This window comes from Schistocerca gregaria, chromosome 1, assembly GCF_023897955.1.
Source record: "Schistocerca gregaria isolate iqSchGreg1 chromosome 1, iqSchGreg1.2, whole genome shotgun sequence".
NCBI lineage: Eukaryota > Metazoa > Arthropoda > Insecta > Orthoptera > Acrididae > Schistocerca > Schistocerca gregaria.
The window spans coordinates 860,682,522-860,708,300 of record NC_064920.1 but is presented as its reverse complement, the minus strand read 5'-3'; the positions used below and the strand labels follow the sequence as shown (position 1 = coordinate 860,708,300).

Here is a 25,779-nt window from a genome sequence, read left to right as displayed (position 1 = left end):
TGTAGGGCAGCGTGGAGGCTAAAAATCGTAGCGGGAGACCAAGAGATGACTATACTAAACAGATTCAGAAGGATATAGGTTGCGTTATGTACTGGGAGATGAAGAAGCTTGCACAGGATAGAGTAGCATGGAGAGCAGCATCAAACCAGTCTCAGGACTGAACACCACATCATCATCATATTGCAGTAGTGACTGTAGTTGACTATTTCAGATATATTCTAATTACAGTTATGTAATAATTCTTCTGTTGTTGTGGTCTTCAGTCCTGAGACTGGTTTGATGCAGCTCTCCATGCTACTCTATCCTGTGAAAGCTTCTTCATCTCCCAGTACCTACTGCAACCAAAACCCTTCTGATTCTGTTTAATGTATTTGTCTCTTGGTCTCCCTTTACATTTTTTACCCTCCATGCTGCCCTCCAATACTAAACTGATGATCCCCTGATGCCTTAGAATATGCCCTACCAACCAATCCCTTCTTCTAGTCAAGTTGTGCCACAAATTTATCTTTTCTCCAATTCTATTCAATACCTCCTCATTAGAATGTGATCTACCCATCTAAACTTCACCATTCTCCTGTAGCACCACATTTCGAAAGCTTCTTTTCTCTTCTAGTCTAAACTACGTATCATACACATTTCACTTCCATAGAAATACTTTCAAAAACGATTTTGTGACACTTAAATCTCTAATGTTAACAAATTTCTCTTCTTCAGAAACACTTTCCTTGCCACTGCCAGTCTACATTTTATATCCTCTCTACTTCGACCATCATCAATTATTTTGCTCCCCAAATAGCAAAACTCATTTCCTACTTTAAGCGTCTCATGTGCTAATCTAATTCCCGCAGCATCAATCGATTAAATTCGACTACATTCCATTATCCTCGTTTTGTTTTTGTTGATGTTCATCTTATATCCTCCTTTCAAGACACATGCATTCCATTTAACTGCTCTTCCAGGACCTTTGCTGTTTCCAACAGAATTACAATGTCATCAGCGAATCTCAAAGTTTTTATTTCTTCTCCATGGATTTTAATTCCTACTCCGAATTTTTCTTTTGTGTCCTTTACTGCTTGCTCGATATACAGATTGAATAACATCGGGGACAGGCTACAACCCTGTCTCACTCCCTTCCCAACCACTGCTTCTCTTGCATGCCCCTCGACTCTTATAACTGCCATCTGGTTTCTGTACAAATTGTAAATAGCCTTTCGCTCCCTGTATTTTACCCCTGACATCTTCAGGATTTGAAAGAGAGTATTCCAGTCAACATTGTCAAAAGCTTTCTCTAAGCCTACAAATGCTAGAAACGTATGTTTGCCTTTCCTTAATCTAGCTTCTAAGATAAGTCGTAGGGTCAGTATTGCCTCCCGTGTTCCAACATTTCTGCGGAATCCAAAACGATCTTCCCCGAGGTCAGCTTCTACCAGTTTTTCCATTCCCCTGTAAAGAATTCGTGTTAGTATTTTGCAGCCATGGCTTATTAAACTGATAGTTTGATAATTTTCACATCTGTCAACACCTGCTTTCTTTGGGATTGGAATTATTATATTCTTCTTGAAGTCTGAGGGTATTTCACCTGTCTCATACATCTTGCTCACCAGACGGTATAGTTTCGTCAGGACTGGCTCTCCCAAGGCCGTCAGTAGTTCCAATGGAATGTTGTCTACTCCGGGGCCTTGTTTTGACTCAGGTCTTTCAGTGCTCTGTCAAACTCTTCACGCAGTATAGTATCTCTCAATTCATCTTCATCTACATCCTCTTCCAATTCCATAATTTTGTCTTCAAGTACATCACCATTGTATAGACCCTCTATATACTCCTTCCACCTTTCTGCTTTCCCCTCTTTGCTTAGAACTAGTTCTCCATCTGACCTCTTGATGTTCATACAAGTGGTTCTCTTATCTCCAAAGAACTCTTTAATTTTCCTGTAGGCAGTATCTATCTTACCCCTAGTGATCTCCACCTCTACGTCCTTACGTTTGTCCTCTAGCCATCCCTGCTTAACCATTTTGCACTTCCTGTTGATCTCATTTTTTAGACGTTTGTATTCCTTTTTGCCTGCTTCATTTACTGCATTTTTGTATTTTCTCCTTTCATTAATTAAATTCAATATCTCTTCTGTTACCCAAAGATTTCTATTAGCCCTAGTCTCTTTACCTACTTGATCATCTGCTGCCTTCACTACTTCATCCCTCACAGCTACCCATTTTTCTTCTACTGTATTTCTTTCCCCCATTCCTGTCAATTGTTCCCTTATGCTCTCCCTGAAACTCTGTACAACCTCTGGTTCTTGCAGTTTATCCAGGTCCCATCTCCTTAAATTCCCACCGTTTTGCAGTTTCTTCAATTTTAATCTACAGTTCATAACCAATAGAGTCCACATCTGCCCCTGGAAATGTCTTACAATTTAAAACCTGTTTCCTAAATCTCTGTCTTACCATTATATAATCTATCTGATACCTTATAGTATCTCCAGGCTTCTTCCATGTATACAACCTTTTTTCATGATTTTTGAACCAAGTGTTAGCTACGATTAAGTTATGCTCTGTGCAAAAGTCTACCAGGGGACTTCCTCTTTCATTCCTTAGTCCCATTCAATATTCACCACATTCACCTACTACGTTTCCTTATCTTCCTTTTCCTACTATCGAGTTCCAGTCACCGATGACTATTAAATTTTCGTCTCTCTTCACTAACTGAATAATTTCTTTTATCTCATTACACATTTCATCAATTTCTTCATCATATGCAGAGCTAGTTGGAATATAAACTTGTACTACTGTGGTAGGTGTGGGCTTCGTATCTTTCGTGGCCACAATAATGCTTTCACTATGGTGTTTATAGCATCTTACCCACATTGCTGCTTTCCTATTTATTATTAAACCTACTCCTGCATTACCCCTATTTGATTTTGTATTTATAACCCTGTATTCACCTGACCAGAAGTCTTGTTCTTTCTGCCACCAAACTTCACTACTTCCCACTATATCTAACTTTAACCTATCCATTTCCCTTTTTAACTTCTTAAACTACCTGCCCGATTAAGGGATCTGACTTTCGACACTCCGATCCGTAAAAAGCCAGTTTTCTTTCTCTGATAACAAAGTCCATCTGAGTAGTCCTCACCCGGAGGTCCAAACGGGAGACTATATTAACAATATTATGAAAAGCAAACTTGCTACTCACATACAAATGACTGCAGCTGATGCTGCCAGATACTGCAATCATGTGTGTGTCAGTTGGGTTTGCATGCATCTTTAATCCAAAGTAGAGAGAGATGCTAATAATACAATCATACATAAGACAGCAAGAGTAAGCAATTTTACAAGAAGGAATGAGCATTACTGGAAACAAACAAGAAAGAGATCCTGCATATCAAACACGCAGCACCACAGGACTTTGAAGGCAAAATCTAAATGAATTAACTATATTTTATATAGTTATATAGTAAAAACTAACCTGTGCAAGAGCAATCAGAGCAAGTACAGTGTACAGCTCAAGTTCTGTGAGTTGTCCAGGTACCTCTTTATTAGCTAAACTCCAGATATGGCCCAAAACATCAGCAGTTAAACCACTGGTTATAAGAACTGGGAACAGTCGACCAGTATCTGCCAGGCCATTCGGTCCCAAAACAAGTGACCACACATGGCTGTAGATAGGAGGCAGGCTGTTTGAACACGCTGTCAACCAAGTGGGAAGTTTCTGTCTGTCATGGACTGGCTGTGATACCACAGACACATTGTGTGTTGTTGATGCTCCGGCTACATAATTTGCTGGCAGAGATGATGTACCAGCAACACCAGCTGGAAGTACTGGCACCTGAAGAAAATTACACTGTAACTAGAACATACATTTGAGCATGCAACTCTAGAAGTGCGCGCTCTCTCTCTCTCTCTGCCACACACACTCTCTCTCTCTCTCTCTCTCTCTCTCTCTCTCTCTCTCTCTCTCACACACACACACACGCACACACACACACACACACACACACACACACACACAAATGGACTTTGAAATTAAGAGAAAGGACATTAGAATTAAGAGACATATTACTAATAAATTAAATATTTGTGATTCAAGCTCACCTGAACATGAGAAGCATTGGCACTTGTATTTGACTTCAGCTGGAATGTTTCTTTCTTTTCCAGCAGATTTTCGATGAGTTTGTCAGCACTTACAGCCTAGGGAATTAAAAATATAAAGGCCTGTTTACTCACAAACATATTAAAGAAAGAGAAAAAATAACAATGGTGAAGAAATGTGACTGAATGTGAACGACAAATAACTTCCCAAACAAGTAGGAATGTAACATAGTGTTTCAATATATTTCAGTACTTAAAAGATAGTAGAAAAGAAAATATTCACGAATAAAGTGACAGTACGCAAACACATGAAAATTCAAGAACAAAATTTCAGGGAAGGTTCCTTATAAAGTGAGGGGCGACAAGAGCAGAACGAAGTGGGTCCAAAAAGGAACTGTCAGAGAGTTATCCAATAATGTATACTGTGGAGGGTATGGTTCCAGCTACACTCTTGTTACATATCAGAGGAAATCAGCAAAGCACTTCCTTCCCCACTTCTCTCCTCAGAATACCACAACTACGAAGTATATTTTACATGACCAAGAATGTCAAGTGTGCTGCGTACCATTTAGCAGGCACGAAATAACATTGCTTTGTTAGAAATAGCTGTCTGACACAAGCCACACATTGCATTGAAACATAAGTGAAAGTGGGCTGCTCCCCTGGCAGATCTGCAACCCCTATCACACCTGTGATATGCAAGTCGGGGTGTAAAAAAAAAAAAGGATTTTTCTGGGTTTTCCTATTTGAAAATACACTATACCCCTTGTGAAACTACATTTTTTCTGCGTTAAGTGACAATACACTTTCCCGCACAGCTGTAAAACTTAAAACTTAACAATCCTTTGAACAGTGAAATTTTTACACATCGTCATAGAACTTCCGCCACATTAGGAAACAAAATCCAGCAAAGAATAATGCATTTTGGAAAGATCTTGGGTGTGTGAAAATATTTACTCTGGATAGTTTTTCAATCGGAAAGTGTAAACAGAACACCAAATACAGCAAGGAAGCTTCTGAAGCACTGAAATCGAGATTGCTATCCACTTTTGTCAGCCACTCACAGCATATGTCACATATTCTCACCAGTCAATGACAGCAGACATTCAGAGCATAGGACATGTGATTTAGTCAGCCAATAGCAACAACACTGTTAAGTAGTGTGAAAGCATAGAACACAGCTTAAGCTGCAGAACCTGAAAACAGCTAAGCACCAATCATTTCATGGTTTATGTAATTGAAAATGTGCTCCTTCGAGCACTCCAAATTTTCCATGAAAGAGCCAATAATACGCAGGTGCGGTGGAAAGAGGAGGGGGGGGGAGGGGGGAACGCTATAGCCCCCATAGGACCCCCCCCCCAAATGGAGTATCATATTACACTGGATAAAATGACTTCAGAAATCAGGGAATACATTACTCCAAAAGATTCAATTTTTTTAATATAATTATGTAGCAATATAGGTTGCAATGTATTTCAAACGCATTTTAACAAAAGAATAAGAGTGGTAAATAGCTTACTATCTAAACCAATAAATATCATTTAACTTAAAATGGGCATCTTATTATTTATCAATACATATTTTTTACCCTGAACTCCAAAACAGTTACCAAAAACTACTTTAGAGAACATCAAATTTTATGAATTTGTTGGTGGAGGACCCCAATTCAACTTTTGTTAAGCAATATTCCAATCCCCCAAACCCCCCCCCCCCCCCCCACCACCACCACCACTACCAATTAACCCCCCCCCCCCCCTCTCCCCCTTGATCGACTTCTAGAATCGCTCCTGATTACATGTATTGCTCAAGAACTTGCTTTGTACTTTTTTGAAGGATAATTATACTTTTTGCCATCGTTAGTACATAATTTTTAATCTATGAGAGAATTAAAATAAAAATGAAACACAAACACTGAAACTTGATCTTTTCTTGCCTGTGTTACCCTTTAAGATACATCAAACACAAATGTGCCACTAAAATACAGTATTAAAAAGTGGCATAAATGCGTGGTCTTCCGGGCCTAAAATGTTTCTAAGTGGCTGGACCTCAAAGTGATAAGTTTTGAATGAGAGTCAACGCTCTGTAATTTAAAAAATTAATCGCACTTTCTCATGCATAATATAATTCTGCTTGCGTAAAAGCAAATTTACTTTGAAAGTTAACACTTCTAGAACCACCATTCGCAATATTTTCCCATGATCTGTTACAAATGTAAGCAGTTGTGATGTCACATTCATCAAAATGAGACCCACAAGAAAGACACATTTAAAGCAGTTTGCTGTTACAAACTACTTCATAGTCTTTGACACATTTTGCTGCCTGCAGATGCTTGTGTGTGCACTGTCTTTATTTGTTATAATTGGCGCTAGTTCTTTACAACTGAAGTTTTATTTTGGTGTTATTCTCTCATTTATGTTTTATTGCTATAGTATTATTCTGCAGTTGTTGGCCACAGTAAAATTCTTTGGAAGACTTATCTATTCTTACCAGTCAAACTTACAAAAATAATGAATAATTCTGGAAATTCTAGAAAATTCCTGGGGCTTTCGCAGATTTCTCCCCAATGAAAAAATTCCCGGGTTTTTTTCCTAGATTTCCCAATTGTCCCAGGGCTTATACACCCTGTGAATATCTGACTTTGACTGTTTCGCCATCAAGATCTACAGCCTAAATTTGGATTGGGGTAAATTCAGGGCTAACAAACCTTCACAAACTATTGTAAGCTTTTGGTTGATGAATATATTAACAAAATGATTCTACATTGTCTACCTGGACTGTGTTCTTGTACTTTGACTGGTGCAAGACATATTATCGGTTGGAAATGAGTATTTTTTGGGCCCCCGCACCTCCATCAGTTGCAGTGACAAGTTTAGTCTCATAGCATGTAGTGATGAGATATTTTTCTCCAAACTTAAATTTTTAGATGTATTCTTCACCTCAGGTACATAGTGTGTGCTTGTGACTATCATGTCGCAAAGACTTTGATAGTAACTTCTGCACTGACATGCCCAGTTCTCTGATATTTGTCCTCCATATAGAAGAGGCACCTTAAGTCTTATATTTGCAGGTCCAGAGACACCATATGACACAGCTGGCCTGTATCTCCATGGCAGCCCAGACAATTTCAGTTCATAAATTTATCCAGTGGAACTGTCCGAATTTAACAAATCTGCCTCTCCACAACTCTGAGTATTGAATACTACACTGTCCAGTCACATTAATGTGACTACCCATCAAAAGCCTAAATAACCACCTTTTGCAGCATGACTGCTGTGAGACATGCAGGACACAAGAAAATGAGGTTCTGGAAGGTACCAACAGGGATGTGGAGCTATGTCGACTTCAGTGCCATGAGGATCCATTGTGCCCACAGCCCACCAGAGGTGGGCCGCAGATTCTCAATTGGGTAGATGACATTGTGCCGAGGAAAAACAAACTGCATGTAGGGGTACACATGGTCTCCAAGTATAGATGGATACTTGTGTTGACCTATTTTGCCCCCCAAAATGATGAAATCATCCAGAGAATGGCATGAAAAACATTCCCCAGAACACTCCCTCCTCCCGCCTGGACAATTCTGGTATTGTTGCAGGGTGTTTTCTTTCAGGTGTTTCATGTCATAAACGCCAATGACCATCTGTCCGATAGAGCATAAAATGTGATTCATCTGAAAAGGCTATCTATCACCATTCGATGAAAGTCCAGCTGTGATACTGGCATGCAAATGCCAGCTATCACCACCAATGAACAGCAGTCAAGCATGGGTGCATGAACTGGGCATCTGCTGTAGAGACCCATACGCAGCATCATTCACTGAACAATCAGTCAGGAGACACTGCTGATAGCTCCTTGGTTCATCTAGGCAGTCAGCTGCTCAATGGTGCATGTCTATTCGCCGGTACACATCTCTGCAAACATCATTCCACCCATGTCACATGTGGCCTGTGGTGCAACACATTTGCCTTCGCGCCAGTTTGGGATAGTACCATTTTCCCAAGCACTGTATATTTCAACTACAGCAGCACAAGAACAGTTTACAAACTTAGCTGTTTTGAAAATGCTTCCACCCATTGTCCAAAAGCCAATGATCATGCCCTTATGTCAGATAAATCATTCTGTTTCTGCATTACGACAATCACTGCACTATTTGCCATGTCCCCTGATGAGCTTTATATAACCTCCACTGTTAGTGTTGCCACCTGCCATCTCTGAGCAACTTCATGTGATGTTTCATTGAAATTTAAAAGTTTAATTTGAATTCCCTCCTCCAGACTTAAATGCATTACAACAATCAGCACAAGCTTTACTTCGCTTCTGTTTGAGCTATCCATCATTACAGTTAAAGAATTAACATTTTCCAAAGAATGCAACATATTACCAAATACAAATAGCAAACCAATATTAACAATAACTGCCTTTGTTTTCGTTATAGCAGAAGAAAATTTTAAGTTGTATAATTTTTTAGGCAGTTTAGATGCATAGTCTGATGTTTTGAAAGTGAGTTCTTGTCTAGCAGCACACTCCAGAACACTATTACTCCTATCTTTGGGTTTACAAAAATCTCTTATCTTTGGTGAAGCACTTGTATTTATAGCACTCCAATGTTCAGCTGATTTCACATGGTCCTTAACATCACCCTTTCCTTTATGCGCAATAGAAAATTCTCCTATAGGTAGTGCACAATAAACATATTCATTGTCACTGTTAGCACACAATTTCAAAAATTTGTTTTCCTGTTGCAGGTTAACATTAAACACACACACTATTTTGCCCATTCCTAAATTATGAGACAAAAAAGAAATACAGATAAAATGATCAAAAACATGTAAATTATTTACTTCACACAAAGACAACATAAATGCATTGCCCCTCTTGTAGTGCCCATGACAAAGTGAAAAATTGTGGTGGAATCAGTAATGACAATTCTCCATGAATGTCAGCACTTGCTCTAAGGTCAACTGAGAGAGGCATGACCGAGAATGAAACATGATGTCGAACATAATAGGTCTAAAATTTTAAAAATCCTCACCAGTCATAATATTCTCAAACCCAGCCACTTTTACATCCCGCGACAGCATAAAAATCCAGGATTATCTTTGGATTAGCCCAAACAGTCCTGGTTTTTTAGTGTTGTCCAGGCTAATCTTGACACATTGTAAGCTTAGGAACCTGAACCACTGTTCTGTGGTGGATGTTCCCTGCATTCCCAATAAAATGTCTGCATAACCCTTCTGTTTGTCAGGTGAGCTCATCAACTAGAAGCATCACATCTCCTGCCAACAGTGCAAATTGTTGGTGTGTATTACACGTTGCAAAGTGGCATCAGCGAAAAACTTCACAGAATGACCAAGATGCTCCGGTTTGTGATTCTTCATCCAACTGAAAACAGTTTTTCTTGAAATAAAGTTCTCATCACAAATGGGACACATTTCACAATGATCAAAAAAATCACACAACTGTGGTACACTACCTAAGTGCACCTGCCATCTTGAACTGGCTGCAACTCACAAATCATTGACCACTGAACACAGCTTATCAGTTTCCTTCCATTCAACATTCTAAACTCAAACAAGCACAATAGCACAAAATGGTAAATAGTATTCTGACATTTTCGACTTACTGATTCACCCTTGTGTAATAGGGTTACTTTCAGCTACAATGCTTGTCAGACACAACATGTATGTTGTTTCTCAAGTAATGTCCAACCTTCATATGTTTATTTACTAAAACAATGTATGTTACACCAGCTATTACCTATTAGTGTTAATCACAGACTTTGTGTAGTCTGGATACTTTGTATATTTTTCACTTTTATTTGTTTGTCTCAGCTTATAGCATTAGCCTAACATAGATGGAATACTGTAACACTGTTCTTAATTTATCATCTTAAAGAACAGGAACCCTCATTCATGTTTGGATTAGATATAAGACATTTAAAACTTACAGGGCAAAACACTGTTCCAAGAAGCTTTCATTACAATTTACTTTGCACTTTGTCTTAAATTTTAATGATTGTTTCAAAAACTATTAAGTGAGCCAGCACAGTGGAAGAGAAAAATTGCTTAGTATTTAATAAGCTAACACCAAAGACAATATTATCACTGTCAATACTGTAAGCAACTAGATAACACATACAAAAGGAATGATAACATAGAGGACATTATAATTGTTTCTTTAATAGAGTCAAGACGCTATAACCAGGCCGTCATTGTTTCATGCAACAATATTTCAACTGGGGACCATCCAGCCATTTTCAAAATAAAACAGAGACTGACACATGGATGCAATTTGTGATTATTTACTTCAGATCATGTCCATAACTGTGAACATATTAAATGTTCAAGTCATCATTTACACAAATGCTACCTATTGCTTTATCTATAACAATTATTCAACATAATGATGTAAATAAAATAGAAAGAAACTTCCACATGGGAAAAATATATTAAAAACAAAGATTCCAAGACTTACCAAGCGGGAAAGCGTCGGTAGACAGGCACAATAAAATAACACACAAACACACACACAAAATTACGAGCTTTCGCAACCGATGGTTGCCACTTGCCACTTTCCTTGACGTTGACCTCCATCTGTCCAATGGCCAGCTTCACACATCCGTCCACATCAAACCCACCAACAAGCAACAGTACATCCATTATGACAGCTGCCACCCATTCCATATCAAACGGTCCCTTCTCTACAGCCTAGGCCTTCGTGGCAAACGAATCTGCTCCAGTCCTGAATCCCTGAACCATTACACCAAAAACCTGAAAACAGCTTTCGCATCCCGCAACTACCCTCCCGACCTGGTACAGAAGCAAATAACCAGAGCCACTTCCTCATCCCCTCAAACCCAGAACCTCTCACAGAAGAACCCCAAAAGTGCCCCACTTGTGACAGGATACTTCCCGGGACTGTATCAGACTCTGAATGTGGCTCTCCAGCAGGGATACGACTTCCTAAAATCCTGCCCCGAAATGAGGTCCATCCTTCATGAAATCCTCCCCACTCCACCAAGAGTGTCTTTCCGCCGTCCACCTAACCTTCGTAACCTCTTGGTTCATCCCAATGAAATCCCCAAATCACCTTCCCTACCCTCTGGCTCCTACCCTTGTAACCGCCCCCGGTGTAAAACCTGTCCTATGCACCCTCCCACCACCACCTACTCCAGTCCTGTAACCCGGAAGGTGTACACGATCAAAGGCAGAGCCACGTGTGAAAGCACCCACGTGATTTACCAACTGACCTGCCTACACTGTGACACTTTCTATGTGGGAATGACCAGCAACAAACTGTCCATTCGCATGAATGGACACAGGCTAAACATGCCTTGATGCACGGCCAGCACATCTTGGCACAGTGTTACACCATCCGGGTTATCTGGATACTTCCCATCAACACCAACCTATCCGAACTACGGAGATGGTAACTTGCCCTTCAATATATCCTCTCTTCTCGTTATCCACCAGGCCTCAATCTCCGCTAATTTCAAGTTGCCGCCACTCATACCTCACCTGTCATTCAACATCATCTTTGCCACTGCACTTCCGCCTCGACTGACATCTCTGCCCAAACTCTTTGCCTTTAAATATGTCTGCTTGTGTCTGTATATGTATGGATGGATATGTGTGCGTGTGTGTGTGCGAGTATATACCTATCCTTTTTTCCCCCTAAGGTAAGTCTTTCCACTCCCGGGATTGGAATGGCTCCTTACCCTCTCCCTTAAAACCCACATCCTTTCATCTTTCCTTCTCCTTCCCTCTTTCCTGACGAAGCAACCACCGGTTGCAAAAGCTCGTAATTTTGTGTGTGTGTTTGTGTGTTATTTTATTGTGCCTGTCTACCGGTGCTTTCCCACTTGGTAAGTCTTGGAATCTTTGTTTTTAATACAATTATTCAACACATACTCATAATTTGCCTTTTATGTCCACACATGTCAGATTCTTGTGCAACAGCTATATAGAATCAGTGAGAGCAGTAATCACTTTCAAAATATTGTGTATCTGCCATGACAGATCAGCAAATGAACAACGCTATGTGTCAGAAAACAGTTCTTTTTATTCATGTTGTTAGAAAATTACTATACACTTACTGAGTTCACTTTCATTCCAGCACATCTGTGTGTTTGAACAAAGATGAACATTCTGGGTAAAATACTAATAACATAACTGAAGAGTGTCACTGTACTCCGATACCTCATGACACAACTGTTCATGTATCCACCTGCTATGGTAGATATTGATATCCAATATTTTGAATGTGTTTGCAGGTTCATACCCACATGCTCTATAGCTGACACATTTATTTCTTGAGATGGCAGACTGCATTTTCTTCAAAGTTGGCACATGAGCTGATGCAGCTCAAATGTGTATGCATCAAAGATAACATTGTACGTAAATTAAGGAAAAGGCAATTTTTAGTGGACTGGTGTGTGGAGCATAGAAACGCGTATCAGGAAACAGTATTCACACTAGGTTTCAAGCTCTTGCTCTTTTTCTGCTAACAGTACACAGATTCACACATAAAACCACACACAGTGCATATGCAATATTCTGTGGGCATGATGAAGACTCATGGCTGTAGGATGGGGAGAGGTAGAAGGAGTGGTGCATATGTGTGTGTGTGTGTGTGTGTGTGTGTGTGTGTGTGTGTGTGTGTGTGTGTGTGTGTGTGTGTATGTGTGTGCAAGCACCCAAGTGTTTTTATTAAATAAAGAACAAGAACTCAAAAGCTTGCATGAATACATTATGTGTTTCTGTACTCCACCCATCAGTCCAATGACAGGCTGTTGGTTGCCATTCCCTTATTTTCTGTATTGCTCCATCCTTAAATTCCCATTATTGCTGAAGATACAATTACACAATTTTATCGCCTGAAGAGCACTTATTGAGAAATTTCTGCATTGGTGGTAAGTGGCAAGTATCATAGTAATTATGAATTGGACATGTGGCTGCACAAACTCATACTAGTGGCAGGAAATATAACAACAAAGACTCATCTTAGGAAAAGATAAAAGTTGATTCATTCATTATTTAAGCGAAAATTCTTGTCCTGATCTATTAAGGTTTCTTTCAGTCATATTTTCATCACTTTCACAATCACAAAATTCCACAAAGATGAGACTTTGGATAGGATCTGCAGTTTCTCATATTTGATTGAGCAGGCTGCAGAAATATAATTCCTAGCCACAGTTAGCTCTCAAGACATAAATATGCATGAAGTGCACATTGTTATCAATCTCAAACTGACCAAGAAAAAACCTGGTCAGGTTTCAGCAAAAATATTGGTCCAAGAAATGATAAAGGTCTGGCTGCATTCCCAAAAACGTATCAAACTTGAAATCAATTACAAAATCTGAAAGAATTAATACCTTGTTGGCTGAAGAACTAATAAGCCTCAGTTTCTGCTGTTGTTTAAGGTATTCCCTATGCTTTTGGTCTTCCAAAAGTTGCTGTTGTTGTTGTTGTTGTTGTTGTTGATGATGATGATGCTGCTGCCACAGTGGTGCTGTCGGGTAGTGTAAAATATTGCCTCCTGGATTATGAACAGGCATTGGCATATGTTGCTGGAAATTCTGTTGTGGAAATGGAAATCTAAAAACAAAAACAAACATATGATATCAATAGGCAGCATACACTAACATTTAGAATTTTACAAGTAAGTACCTTAATTACAGTGTAGAAGCAGTAATCTCATGACAGAGAAAAGGTTCTAGATTGCATGTTCACACTTGTTTTAGATAACTTTAGATATAAATAAGGCTAATGTGTGTAAATGTGGATTGGCAGATCTATTGGTGAAGTTGACAGATTTGGGGTGCAAATATTTGTTGATTTTGACTTTTGACTTACCTTTCATACAACAGCAGATGTTGAAGATGATGTGGCTATTTGGTTGTGCATTAAGTTCAATTTGCAGCTATAACTTAGGCATTAAGTAGGTTTTCAGGTTAGAAGAAGGCATAGATACACCACCCAACTTAAAACCCCATTATGATGTTCACAACAGTGAATCTGTTAAATGCTGGATCACTATTTTAATGTGAAAAGTACATATAAAGGCTGTACCTACCAAAATACATTCAACAGAAAAAAATAACAATAAAAATTGGTAGTAATATGTGGTTGCTAATTTCTTATGATGACTAAAAGACAGATAGTGACAGAAGTATCTTAAAACAGTTATCAAATTTAAATATACACAATATATGATATGAGAGTAGACGTCATTGTACACAGAAAGCAACACCCTTTCTAAGTATAACTTCTATTCAGGTGTACAGTTTGAGTTAATGTGAAGGATTCCATGAGAAGTCTCATGTCTTGTGCAACAATTTATGCTCCACAGCTGATAGCAAACTTCATCTCATACACAGACAGTTAGTTCACACCTGTCGAACATGTAAAACCAAAATCAGGTAATGAAGTAATTTGTAAAATATCAACGTTTTACATTTAGAACTGTATATGATGTGTTTTGCTTAAAAGTGTGAACAGAGTGGTAGCTATCAACCACATTTCTCACAATTTGTGTATGTGAAAATTCTGTTCTATTTCACAGATATGGCTGCTGTTCACAGTAACTATACAACTAAGATTGTCCTTTAAAAAAGATTTACATATAAATCTTGCCACATATGGAAAGAATACATCACAATGTAACTTTCTTGCTTGTCTGTGTCATCACTGTAAATTTAAAGAATATACAACAACACTATTCTATGGAATCTACATTGAGGTGATGAACTTATCAGCAGCTTAGCATGAAGCCTAGGTTAGGTAGGAAGGATATAATTTGGCTGTGAGCTGTTGAGTCCTGCAGTGCATATAACAATAAAGGAAAACCATGACGCAGCAAAAAAATCCAGTGTTAAATTATTGTACTTTTGCATCAAATAGCCTTTCATGACAAAAGAATTTTCTCCTAGTAGGATAAGGTCATTATTATGTCATATACTGAATATTTCCCTTACAATCTAATCCAAAGCATTACTACATCACTGGATATACAAATCATCTGGTCTGCCATCTTAATTTCCTGTGACCAATCGCAACAGGCATTACCAACATACAGGTCGAATTAAGACTGTGCGTACTCCTTTGTTAAGTTCTGCTACTCCATCAAGAAGGAAAGAAGAACACAACTGGGAAAGAAGGACAAGATTGGGAAGGATGGAAGGTCAATCAGACGACCTGTTGTGAGGATGAGAGCAACAAAAATGGAAAGAAGAGGTGGCCACCAAAGAGCCGAGAAAGTCATATGTAGTACAATGGTAATCAACAAGGCAATTGCAGTCTACAAATGATAGAATAGCATGAGGTGGAAAACTAAGATGTCAATTAAGTTACAGTAATTTACAAAATCTTCGGAGCTCATTTCTTGTAAACTGAGCTCAAAATTTCTCTTAGAAGAAAATTACAAAAGATGGTGATTTGACTTTTAAAAAAAGGCAAAGAAATTGAAGCAGTTATTATGCACTTCCAAGTAAGGACTTGTAAAGCTATGAAAAGATACCAAGAAGCACAGTAGAGTTTGCACATTTCAGTTAGTGAGGTATTTAATTATCTCTCCTTTCAGGGAACATATCCCTTATAAACATTTAGACCTTCTCACAAGTGAATTAAGCATACAACACAGGCCAATATTTTCACACAGAATCTGGAATCAACAAGGTTGTCAACAAGAACCAATACTTCACATGGAAAATGTGTTTACTGAGTACACATACAGCACATGTGGAACTGAATTGCCTGACTTAGCAGAATGCTGCAGTTTAAACATACATAGAAAGCTTTCTATGCATAAGTATGTCCAAGAACCATCCAATAAGTACAAATGTTGAACAATGATGGAGGTATGATTAGGAATGGTGACCCATATGTTGTCAGACAGAGACTTTAATGGTTACACCACAGCAGACAATGCATAGCTCACAGCAATGCTTCCTGCTTAGTAAAACAGCAGCCCACTGTTTTAGGATACACTGTAGTTTCCTGGATCTGGGTCTAGTCACTGGTACCTCACACAGCACCAATCGTGGATTCACATATTCTGATTGCCGAGATGTCCCAAGTTACTTCCACTGAGGTACTGTGATTGTAGAGTAGGCCTTTATGTTGGGACATGGAGGCGGGCCGCGGTGACCGAGCGGTTCTAGGTGCTTCAGTGCGGAACTGCGCAACTGCTACGGTCACAGGTTCAAATTCTGCCTCAGGCATAGATGTGTGTGATGTCATTGGGTTAGTTAGGTTTAAGTAGTTCTAAGTTCTAGGGCACTGATGACCTCAGATGTTAATTCCCATAGTGCTCAGAGCCATTTGGACATTTTTGAAAGGACATGGATGATGTCACTGCACTTTTTGTATCTTACAGGTCAGTGTTTGATATTATATTGTTCATGCATTTTTTTAAATTTTTTTAATTTTTTATTTTTATTTTGGGTGTTTAAGGTCCAAATGTGTGCCATCTGGCTTGCTTCTCTAGTCTGGGTCCTATGCTGTTTGACGTATACGTCATCAGGCCAAAACTGCAATAATACACTCCTGGAAATGGAAAAAAAAACACATTGACCCCTGTGTCAGACCCACCATACTTGCTCCGGACACTGCGAGAGGGCTGTACAAGCAATGATCACACACACGGCATCACACGCACGGCACAGCGGACACACGAGGAACCGCGGTGCTGGCCGTCGAATGGCGCTAGCTGCGCAGCATTTGTGCACCGCCGCCGTCAGTGTCAGCCAGTTTGCCGTGGCATACGGAGCTCCATCGCAGTCTTTAACACTGGTAGCATGCCCTCACAGCGTGGACGTGAACCGTATGTGTAGTTGATGGACTTTGAGCGAGGGCGTATACTGGGCATGCGGGAGGCCGGGTGGACGTACCGCCGAATTGCTCAACACGTGGGGCGTGAGGTCTCCACAGTACATCGATGTTGCCGCCAGTGGTCGGCGGAAGGTGCACGTGCCCGTTGACCTGGGACCGGACCGCAGCGACGCACGGATGCACGCCAAGACCGTAGGATCCTACACAGTGCTGTAGGGGACCGCACCGCCACTTCCCAGCAAATTAGGGGCACTGTTGCTCCTGGGGAATCGGCGAGGACCATTCGCAACCGTCTCCATGAAGCTGGGCTACGGTCCCGCACACCGTTAGGCCGTCTTCCGCTCACGCCCCAACATCGTGCAGCCCGCCTCCAGTGGTGTCGCGACAGGCGTGAATGGAGGGACGAATGGAGACGTGTCGTCTTCAGCAATGAGAGTCGCTTCTGCCTTGGTGCCAATGATGGTCGTATGCGTGTTTGGCGCCGTGCAGGTGAGCGCCACAATCAGGACTGCATACGACCGAGGCACACAGGGCCAACACCCGGCATCATGGTGTGGGGAGCGATCTCCTACACTGGCCGTACACCTCTGGTGATCGTCGAGGGGACACTGAATAGTGCACGGTACATCCAAACCGTCATCGAACCCATCGTTCTACCATTCCTAGACCGGCAAGGGAACTTGCTGTTCCAACAGGACAATGCACGTCCGCATGTATCCCGTGCCACCCAACGTGCTCTAGAAGGTGTAAGTCAACTACCCTGGCCAGCAAGATTTCCGGATCTGTCCCCCATTGAGCATGTTTGGGACTAGATGAAGCGTCGTCTCACGCGGTCTGCACGTCCAGCACGAACGCTGGTCCAACTTAGGCGCCAGGTGGAAATGGCATGGCAAGCCATTCCACAGGACTATATCCAGCATCTCTACGATCGTCTCCATGGGAGAATAGCAGCTTGCATTGCTGCGAAAGGTGGATATACACTGAACTAGTGCTGACATTGTGCATGCTCTGTTGCCTGTGTCTATGTGCCTGTGGTTCTATCAGTGTGATCATGTGATGTATCTGACCCCAGGAATGTGTCAATAAAGTTTCCCCTTCCTGGGACAATGAATTCACGGTGTTCTTATTACAATTTCCGGGAGTGTACATACATTATTGTTTCAGACTATCAACTGTGGATTAGAAAAAATGGTGTGAAATCTGTAGTGTCTTGGTTTGCTGTGTTCTGTGCAGAAGGCGTGTGAGGCAGTACGGTATCACAGTCAGGCTGTTTGACATTAACATACATTGAGAGCATAACTGCCAACACCCTATTCAAATGTACTGCAAGGTCCTTCATCAGTGGGTAGCAGGTAGCTGGCACACCATAGAGGACACTGCGTCATGAAATTTGTTTTGATATCATATTTAACTGAAACACTTTTCTACGACCAGAGCTCATTACACGTGGTGGTCCATCCTTCAAAATTGTGTCTTCTCCAAGAAACAAGACAATTTCCAGAGAACGCCACCCCCCACCCCCACCCAATCAATAACATAGAGAAGCTACAGAAGGCAATGATACCAAATGTTCTGCAGGTAATTGAAGCACTTGATCCACTGTTGGTATTCCCTGCAGTGGCTTACATAACGTAATCCAGGTAGCAAAGACACAATGTCCATTTAAGATACCAAAGCAGGTCGTCCATCACACATTCAAGTGTGGATAGGATAGTGTGTTGCACAGTCCAAATAGCACAACTTGGAACTCACAAGACCCTCGAGTTGTCGTGGAAAGGACTGCTTTCATATCAAACTTGATCAGCGAACAGCGAGTGGACATTTTTATTCATGTATTACTATTTGCCAGCATAGTAAACCTTCATAAGAAATCAATTCCAGTCCAGTGATATGGAGCAACTGTAGAAGTCATTGTTTCCGTCTACAGTTCGTAATGTGTGACAGATTGGAAGAGACCTGATCCATGATACCAGCTTCTGATTCCATCTTTGGATATTTCAGATGACCTGATGTCGGACTGTCATTGAAAAATATATAAGGAGGAGGAGAATAGTGTTTAACGTCCCATCGACAACGAGGTCATTAGAGACGGAGCGCAAGCTTGGGTGAGGGAAGGATGGGGAAGGAAATCGGCCGTGCCCTTTCAAAGGAACCACCCAGCATTTGCCTGAAGCGACTTAGGGAAATCACGGAAAACCTAAATCAGGATGGCCGGAGACGGGATTGAACCGTTGTCCTCCCGAATGCGAGTCCAGTGTGCTAACCACTACGCCACCTCGCTCGGTGAAAAATAAATAAATAAGTATGTTTGAGCTTAAATGAGCTGAGATGACAAGCAACTATTTCTGTCCCACTGGGTCATAGTTTCTCTTTTATGATGTTCCAGCTATTAATTTGAATTCTCCTTTGATTTCTTCTACCTTTACTCAGGCTATAATGTTCTTCCAGTTGATTCTGTGAAAGGCAGATTGTGTTAGCATAAATTTTTGCATATAACTGTAAAGCTGGTTACCTGAAACTTACTAACCATCTTGCCATTTGTTCTACTGGATCCTTCAGGCTTTATTAACCAACATAAAGAACAGTGGTCAGTCACAAAAGCAAATTGGGCTGAACTGGATTGGATCAATGGGGTTAGAAAGACTAAACTGTGAGGTCATCAGACCCTCCATCCTGTATGTGTCATGCCAGAAGGAGTCCTCAGAAAGGAAGGGCATATAAGACAAATCCTGATGAACCCGATTTTAACCAAGAATCAATAAAACCAAGAGATAGAAGCAAATAGACATGAGAGAAGGGTAAGAGGGTGAAGTTTGGTGAGTAGCTCCACCCAAAAAGAAGTCCACCCTCTGCATCTGAATGGTGTTTCCTCACACTCTGTTACTGCAAGAAAAGTAGCAAATTGGGCAAGTTGATAAAATATCAGGACATAGTACAACAATGATGAGGTAGTAAATAAATGACAGACATAAAAGAATATGAAGAATTAAAGAGGTGGAAGGGCAGGAGACAGGATGGACCACAAAGCAAGGGCATCTATGAGCTAAATCAGTTGTTGCACCCCTTCAATCCCTCAAGAGGCCAACAAGGCCAAACTGCCCTACCTCAAAGACAGGAGCAGAAACACCTTCAAGTATAAAATGTACAAACAAGTCAGCCATTCTGGCATCATCCACTGGCACCAGAGGCAGCGTGTACTTAAGTTTAAGGTTTTGCCATAAGGTGGCCAAATTAAAGCGGTCCAGTTGGATGTGAGCCACTATCACATAGGTAACACACCAACAATGAGGTGTATCCTCACACTACAGGATGTGGCCATGTGCCAGTCAAGTGTGGCCAATGTGAACCTAACAGACAACAGTAGATTCCCTGGAAGAAGCATGACAGGAAGACTGTCCCCCTTATTGCTCACTGCTTGTTCAGAGAGCACAAGGCACAGTTGGTTATGCTCTGGATGGGCACTCTGATTCCTTTAGGTGGTGGGGGGGATGAGGACAATGGCAGAGGCAAAGGCATCCAACTCAACATTGTTGAGAGCCCATCCGGATGGATGGCCAGGCGAGTGATGCTGCAGGAGGAGCAGGAAGATTGAAAAATGATCACTGTCACACAGGCCATCATGAACTCTTCAATGAATGTAGGGAAGAGGACCAGGGATGCAAACCGAAAGATCAATGGCTGAATAAGATCATATACCACACTGAAGCGTGTGGGGAAATCGATATTCAAGAGACAAAGATCAAGCTCAGCGCGCAAAGTTCCAATAGCCTAGCCTTACCATGGCCAGTGGTCTTAGTTACATCCCACAAAGCGTTGTGAGCACTGAAGTTGCCAAAAATGAGGGAGGGTGGCTGAGAAATAAGTAAGACAACATGTTCTGAGACACTTCACCGTCAGGAGGAAGGTACACATTACAGATAATAAAAATCCACAGACATCAGCATATGAGCAGCCATAGCCACCAAAGTCATATGGAGTGGCATGTGTTCACTGTAGACAGAGTCCAGAATGTAGTGCAAACCCCACCCAAGGCCATCATAACCAACTTTATTTTTAAAATAGCTCCACAAACAAGGAAGATTGGATTTAATGTCAAGTCGACACGGCGGTCATTAGAGACAGAGCACAAGCTCTGATTGCGTTAAGGATGGGAATGGATATTGGCCATACCTTTCAAAGGAATCATCCCAGCACTTGCCTGGAACAATTTAGAGTAATCATGGAAAACCTAAATCTGTATGGCCGGACATGGGTTTGAACCATCAACTTCCCAAACTTGAGTACACTGTGCTAGCCACTGGGCCACCCTGCCTGGTTTAAAATAGCTCCATGAGCCACAGAGGGTAGGGGTTTGTGATGTTGGTAACAAAGTTCCCTGGAAGGCAATGCAGAAAGCAAATTAAACATGTAAGACGCTGTAGCTCAGCCAGGTGATGGAAAAAATCACTACAGTTGCACTGGAGGTTCATGCTACTGGTGTCCTGTGGGAGTGTGAAAGGACCAAGGAGGAAGGTTATGCCCCAGTGTCGCCTGCTGCCACTGATTGCAAGGATACATCATCAATACACATCAGTTCTGGTGCAGATTGCGGTGGGGGGATCCAGTGCCACAGCGAACACAAGGAATTCTGCCTCGCGTACAGTCTGAACATGCAGGATACAGTTGCATGGGGACCACTAGAACCTCCTTTGTCTCTATCGTCTTCTTTTTGCCCCTCTTCTCCTTGGATGATTTCGATGTCTACAAGGGCTTACAGGAACAGAGGAGGAACACAAAGCCCTATGACCAGCAATCAGTGGCTCCTTCAGCCACTGCTTCTCTGGCTGGGAGTTGGGGATCGATGTCCCCAGCAGGTGGAGAGTGAACAATCCCATGTGAGTGTGGGGGAAATAGTAGGAGGAGGATACCCAATCACCAGAGGATTGGGTGTGGCCGAGTGGCCCCAAAAGCCCGATACAGAAGGTATGAAGAACAAGGGTACTGTCACTACAGAGGATGATGACACTGCAGCCATAACAAACATCATTGTCATATGCACAGGATTCGAATGACCATATTTCTTCTTAGCATCCTGATAAGAGAGTTGGTCAAGTGTATCATATTCTTGGATTTTCGTTTCTCTTTCAAAGGCAGTGCAGTCCTGTGAACAGGGAGAATGTTGTTCCCTGCAGCTGACAGAGACGAGAGGAATAGCACAAGGAGCATTCATGTGCAACTGTTGTCGACAATCCCTATAGACAGGGCTGGTGTTACAATGCAAAGACACATGTGCCCGAATCTCATGCATTTGAAGCACTGCATGGAAAGGGAATATATAGTTACACATCACATCAATACACCATCACCTCGATTTTATCAGGCAAAAAGTTGCCAAGGCCTCAGTATCAGCTATACTTCCTTCTGCCTCCGCTGGACATGATGGACAAAATGAACAACTCATCATCAGTACAGACAGACATGTAGTTCATCATTGTTTTGTAAAAGGTGGTCATGTCCCGTGACTGAGCACGAGATGCCGTTTTAATCTGAAGGAAACTTTTCTTTACTGATATTGCTCTTACTTTCCCAAATCTGTACTCAAGGTGCTCAACAAAGAGAAACTGATTTGTGGTCAAGAAGGAATCCCCGACAATCCTAGAGCAAATTTCAGTACTCTCAACAAAATGTGCCAAGACTGGTGCGAATGTCAGTACCTACTTAAGGATACTGAAAGATCATTTTTGCTCCTCATTTAAAAAAGGAACAAAATTTAGAGTTTCATAATGTCCAGTCAACAGAACCATTATTAGAGATGACGCACAAGCTCAGTTTACGAAAGGATGAGAAAGGAAACTGGAATTGGAATTCTGAGAAATCTCACATGTCCAAAAAACTACCCAGATCTCAAAATTACACTGAAAACCCATTTTTTCCTCTCATTATCCATAAAAATGAATGTAGAGGGAAGTTTTCCAATGCACTCTAGACAATCTTGATACATTTTTTTGATGTTAAGTTCAAATTTATGTAGTAAACATGTGGCTTTCTCAATATTTTGTAACAAATAATCATTAATCATTACTTGACTCATACTTTACTGTTAATGTGTACAAAAATCAAACAGATTATGCCTCTTTTGCATTATCTTTAGCATTAAACTCCATGCATGGTTCATTCTTTGATACGGTAGCCAACTGCATATGTCAGAAGTTTTGGATAATTTCTTCTTTTGGTGGGAATGGTAGAAATAGCCACAGCTCATGTATTTTCTCATCATTTATAGACACTGACCATTAATACACCTGACATACATGGCTTGATGGAATTACAAACAGATCCAGGCAGCTGGGATGCGTGCTCTTATGCTCCATCAGTGAGTGGTCTAACTTTCACAATGCCAATGCTTTCCTGTGTACAGCAGAACTGCATGAATTGTGTGAAATGAAAGTCCTGTTTGCTACTTCTTTTTGTAGCTCTTCCTTGATTTTCAACAGAAATAGCATTCTTTCAGCAGAACTGTGGCCACCATTCCTCACAATTTAGGACCTCTTCCATTTTTGGTACTTTCATTTCAAATTTAATCTTTGTCGTGGTCTTTATTATTAATATTCTTTTGGAAAATATATCCTACTCACGTTTTTAATTTTCCTTTTTACCATGTTGAAATCTCTATCATACAGAAGGTACAACTGACCAGTTATTGGAAAGTAATGGTTGATGAACTGAAATCTGCACTGTACCACAAGCAAAACCATCATTGCATGACTTTTATTTTGGCCTCCACAAGAGTTGAAGAAAAACTGAAGCTGTTTAGAATGTTGCCCCACATTTTCATTTATATGACTAAAAGATAATGCACAATCAAGGCATTTACTGATAGCTGACACAGCTAAAATGTGTCTTGTATTGGTATTTGATGCAACTGCAGATACTGCAGAAAATGATATGAGAGGCCTATGTGTGTCATTTCTTGAAGAATTTATCAACATGCTTCTAGTGCACTACTAGCTCAACTGTAGCTTTCCTTGTAGCAATGATAATTGAACCTTAATTAGGAAGCAATACTAACTTTCAGGTTAGGGATCACCTGCAGTCATAACTATGTTGTTCTACAGTTGCATCTACACTCAGCAAACCACCGTGAGGTGCATGACACAGAGTACATCCCACTGTACCAGTCACTAGCATTTCTTCCTGTTCCATTCACATATGGACTGTGGGAAGAATGATTGTTTGAATGCCTCTGTAAAGGGACACCCTCCTCTAGCATTACTTTTCTTCAATGTAAGTTATTAATACAAAAATACTTTCTACCTTTTTACACAGGTTAATATTATCTCACCTGTTTTTCTAAAAGAATTGCATGTGATTTGGTACACAATGTATTATATTTCAGGCTAAAATGTACAAAAGGAAATTACTTTATTTTCGTTGTTACAATCAGTATGTACTAGCTCTGTATGCACAGTTAAAATTACTTAATTATGAAATACCTGGCACATGAAAATTCCTATTATTAATTGTGCAATTGGATGATATTTATTAAATTTATTTCTGAATTCATTTATAAAAGAATGGTATAGATTAACAGAAAGCCAATTGTCAAGAAAGTTTGTAAACTCTTTGGAATATTGTTAGTACCGTAGAATGCGTTAGTAGTGGGCATGCCTCTGATGTGATTGGACATGTTTCTATGTTTGGCAATAACAATGTAATTTTCAATTTTGAAGTGTAAATAGTAAAGACAGTGTGATATAGAATAATGTGAAAGAATAAAAATTACAGAAACAGAAATTAACTGCTCAGGCAATATTTCACCATTCTCTACGTCCACTGGAAACATGAGAACCTACAATGTCAAAAATTTCAGCTTCAAGAATCCGCCCCTACACATGAAGAACTGGAGCCAACTACAAGAAAATAAGATAAGCAAAACGATTATTGAAAATCTTACTCCTCTCGAATCTTATTAAAAGAATTTATTGTGAAGTCAGTGAAAATCAACAAATGAGGGAGGGGTAGATTACAAGTTGGGGTGTTGTCCGAGATCAATTAACTGATAATGAAGTTATGTGTGTTGCAGAAGAAGGGAGTGTGATTTGTGCCATTTTCAGTTTATATGTACATGAATTTCTGATCATGCACAGAAAGAAGACCAAGGACTGCCCAACAAAATCTTATCAACAGTGACAAGGTACTGCTAACAATGACGGACCAGATCAAATGAAAGAGGATTGTACAACTACGAAAAAGGACATAAAAAAAGAAGGATAAGCACAAGTTATTTGTAAAATTAATTTGTTTGTGGACTTGTGTGCTTGTTAACAAGCTGAATAGAGACAAGGGCAGGTGTGATGTAGAAGTGAAAGCTGTGGGACCCAGTCAGGACATGTTTTAGCTGAGAGAATGCGTAGTCAGAAAAGAAACAGAAAAAACTAATATTTTACAGTTAATTTTGGCAAACCTAGAGGAAATGAAGACAGATAACAACAGTAAATTGGATAAACTGCAAGATCAACTGAAATAACTTAATAATCAGGTTGCAGAAATAAAAAATGTGTTGTCAGAGGGTTTAGAAAGTGTGAATGAAATACTTGATATCTTAGACAATAAATATATTGTTTTGGAAAATGAGTTAATTGCCGAATCTGCAAGATAGTCAAAGAATGTTAAAATAACTGCAACGTTGAACAGAGGGCCATAGCAGAAAATATGGATAAAACTTTAGCAATTTAGATCAAAAAATTTTAAATGTTGAATACAATATGCACACTAATGTACATGTTTTGGATCAAAAATTTTCAGCCATTCAGGAAAACTGCATTCACAAAAATCTGTGTTGAAACAATGGTATTGTGCAGTTCAACACTCCAATCAAAAGTTTTCCA

At 40.4% G+C, this 25,779-nt stretch overlaps 1 protein-coding gene across 3 annotated transcripts in view; it reads right to left on the bottom strand.

The window, feature by feature from the left end:
- The window catches only part of LOC126272887 (synergin gamma-like), a 178,830-nt gene that overhangs the window by 100,194 nt on the left and 52,857 nt on the right, over positions 1-25,779 (bottom strand). For all 3 annotated transcript variants that reach the window (XM_049976145.1, XM_049976153.1, XM_049976162.1), the window contains 3 exons: positions 13,456-13,678; positions 4,089-4,184; positions 3,463-3,822 (listed from right to left, as the gene is read on the bottom strand). In XM_049976145.1, the coding sequence (XP_049832102.1) occupies positions 3,463-3,822; positions 4,089-4,184; positions 13,456-13,678 (679 nt within the window). The remainder of the gene's footprint in view (positions 1-3,462; positions 3,823-4,088; positions 4,185-13,455; positions 13,679-25,779) is intronic.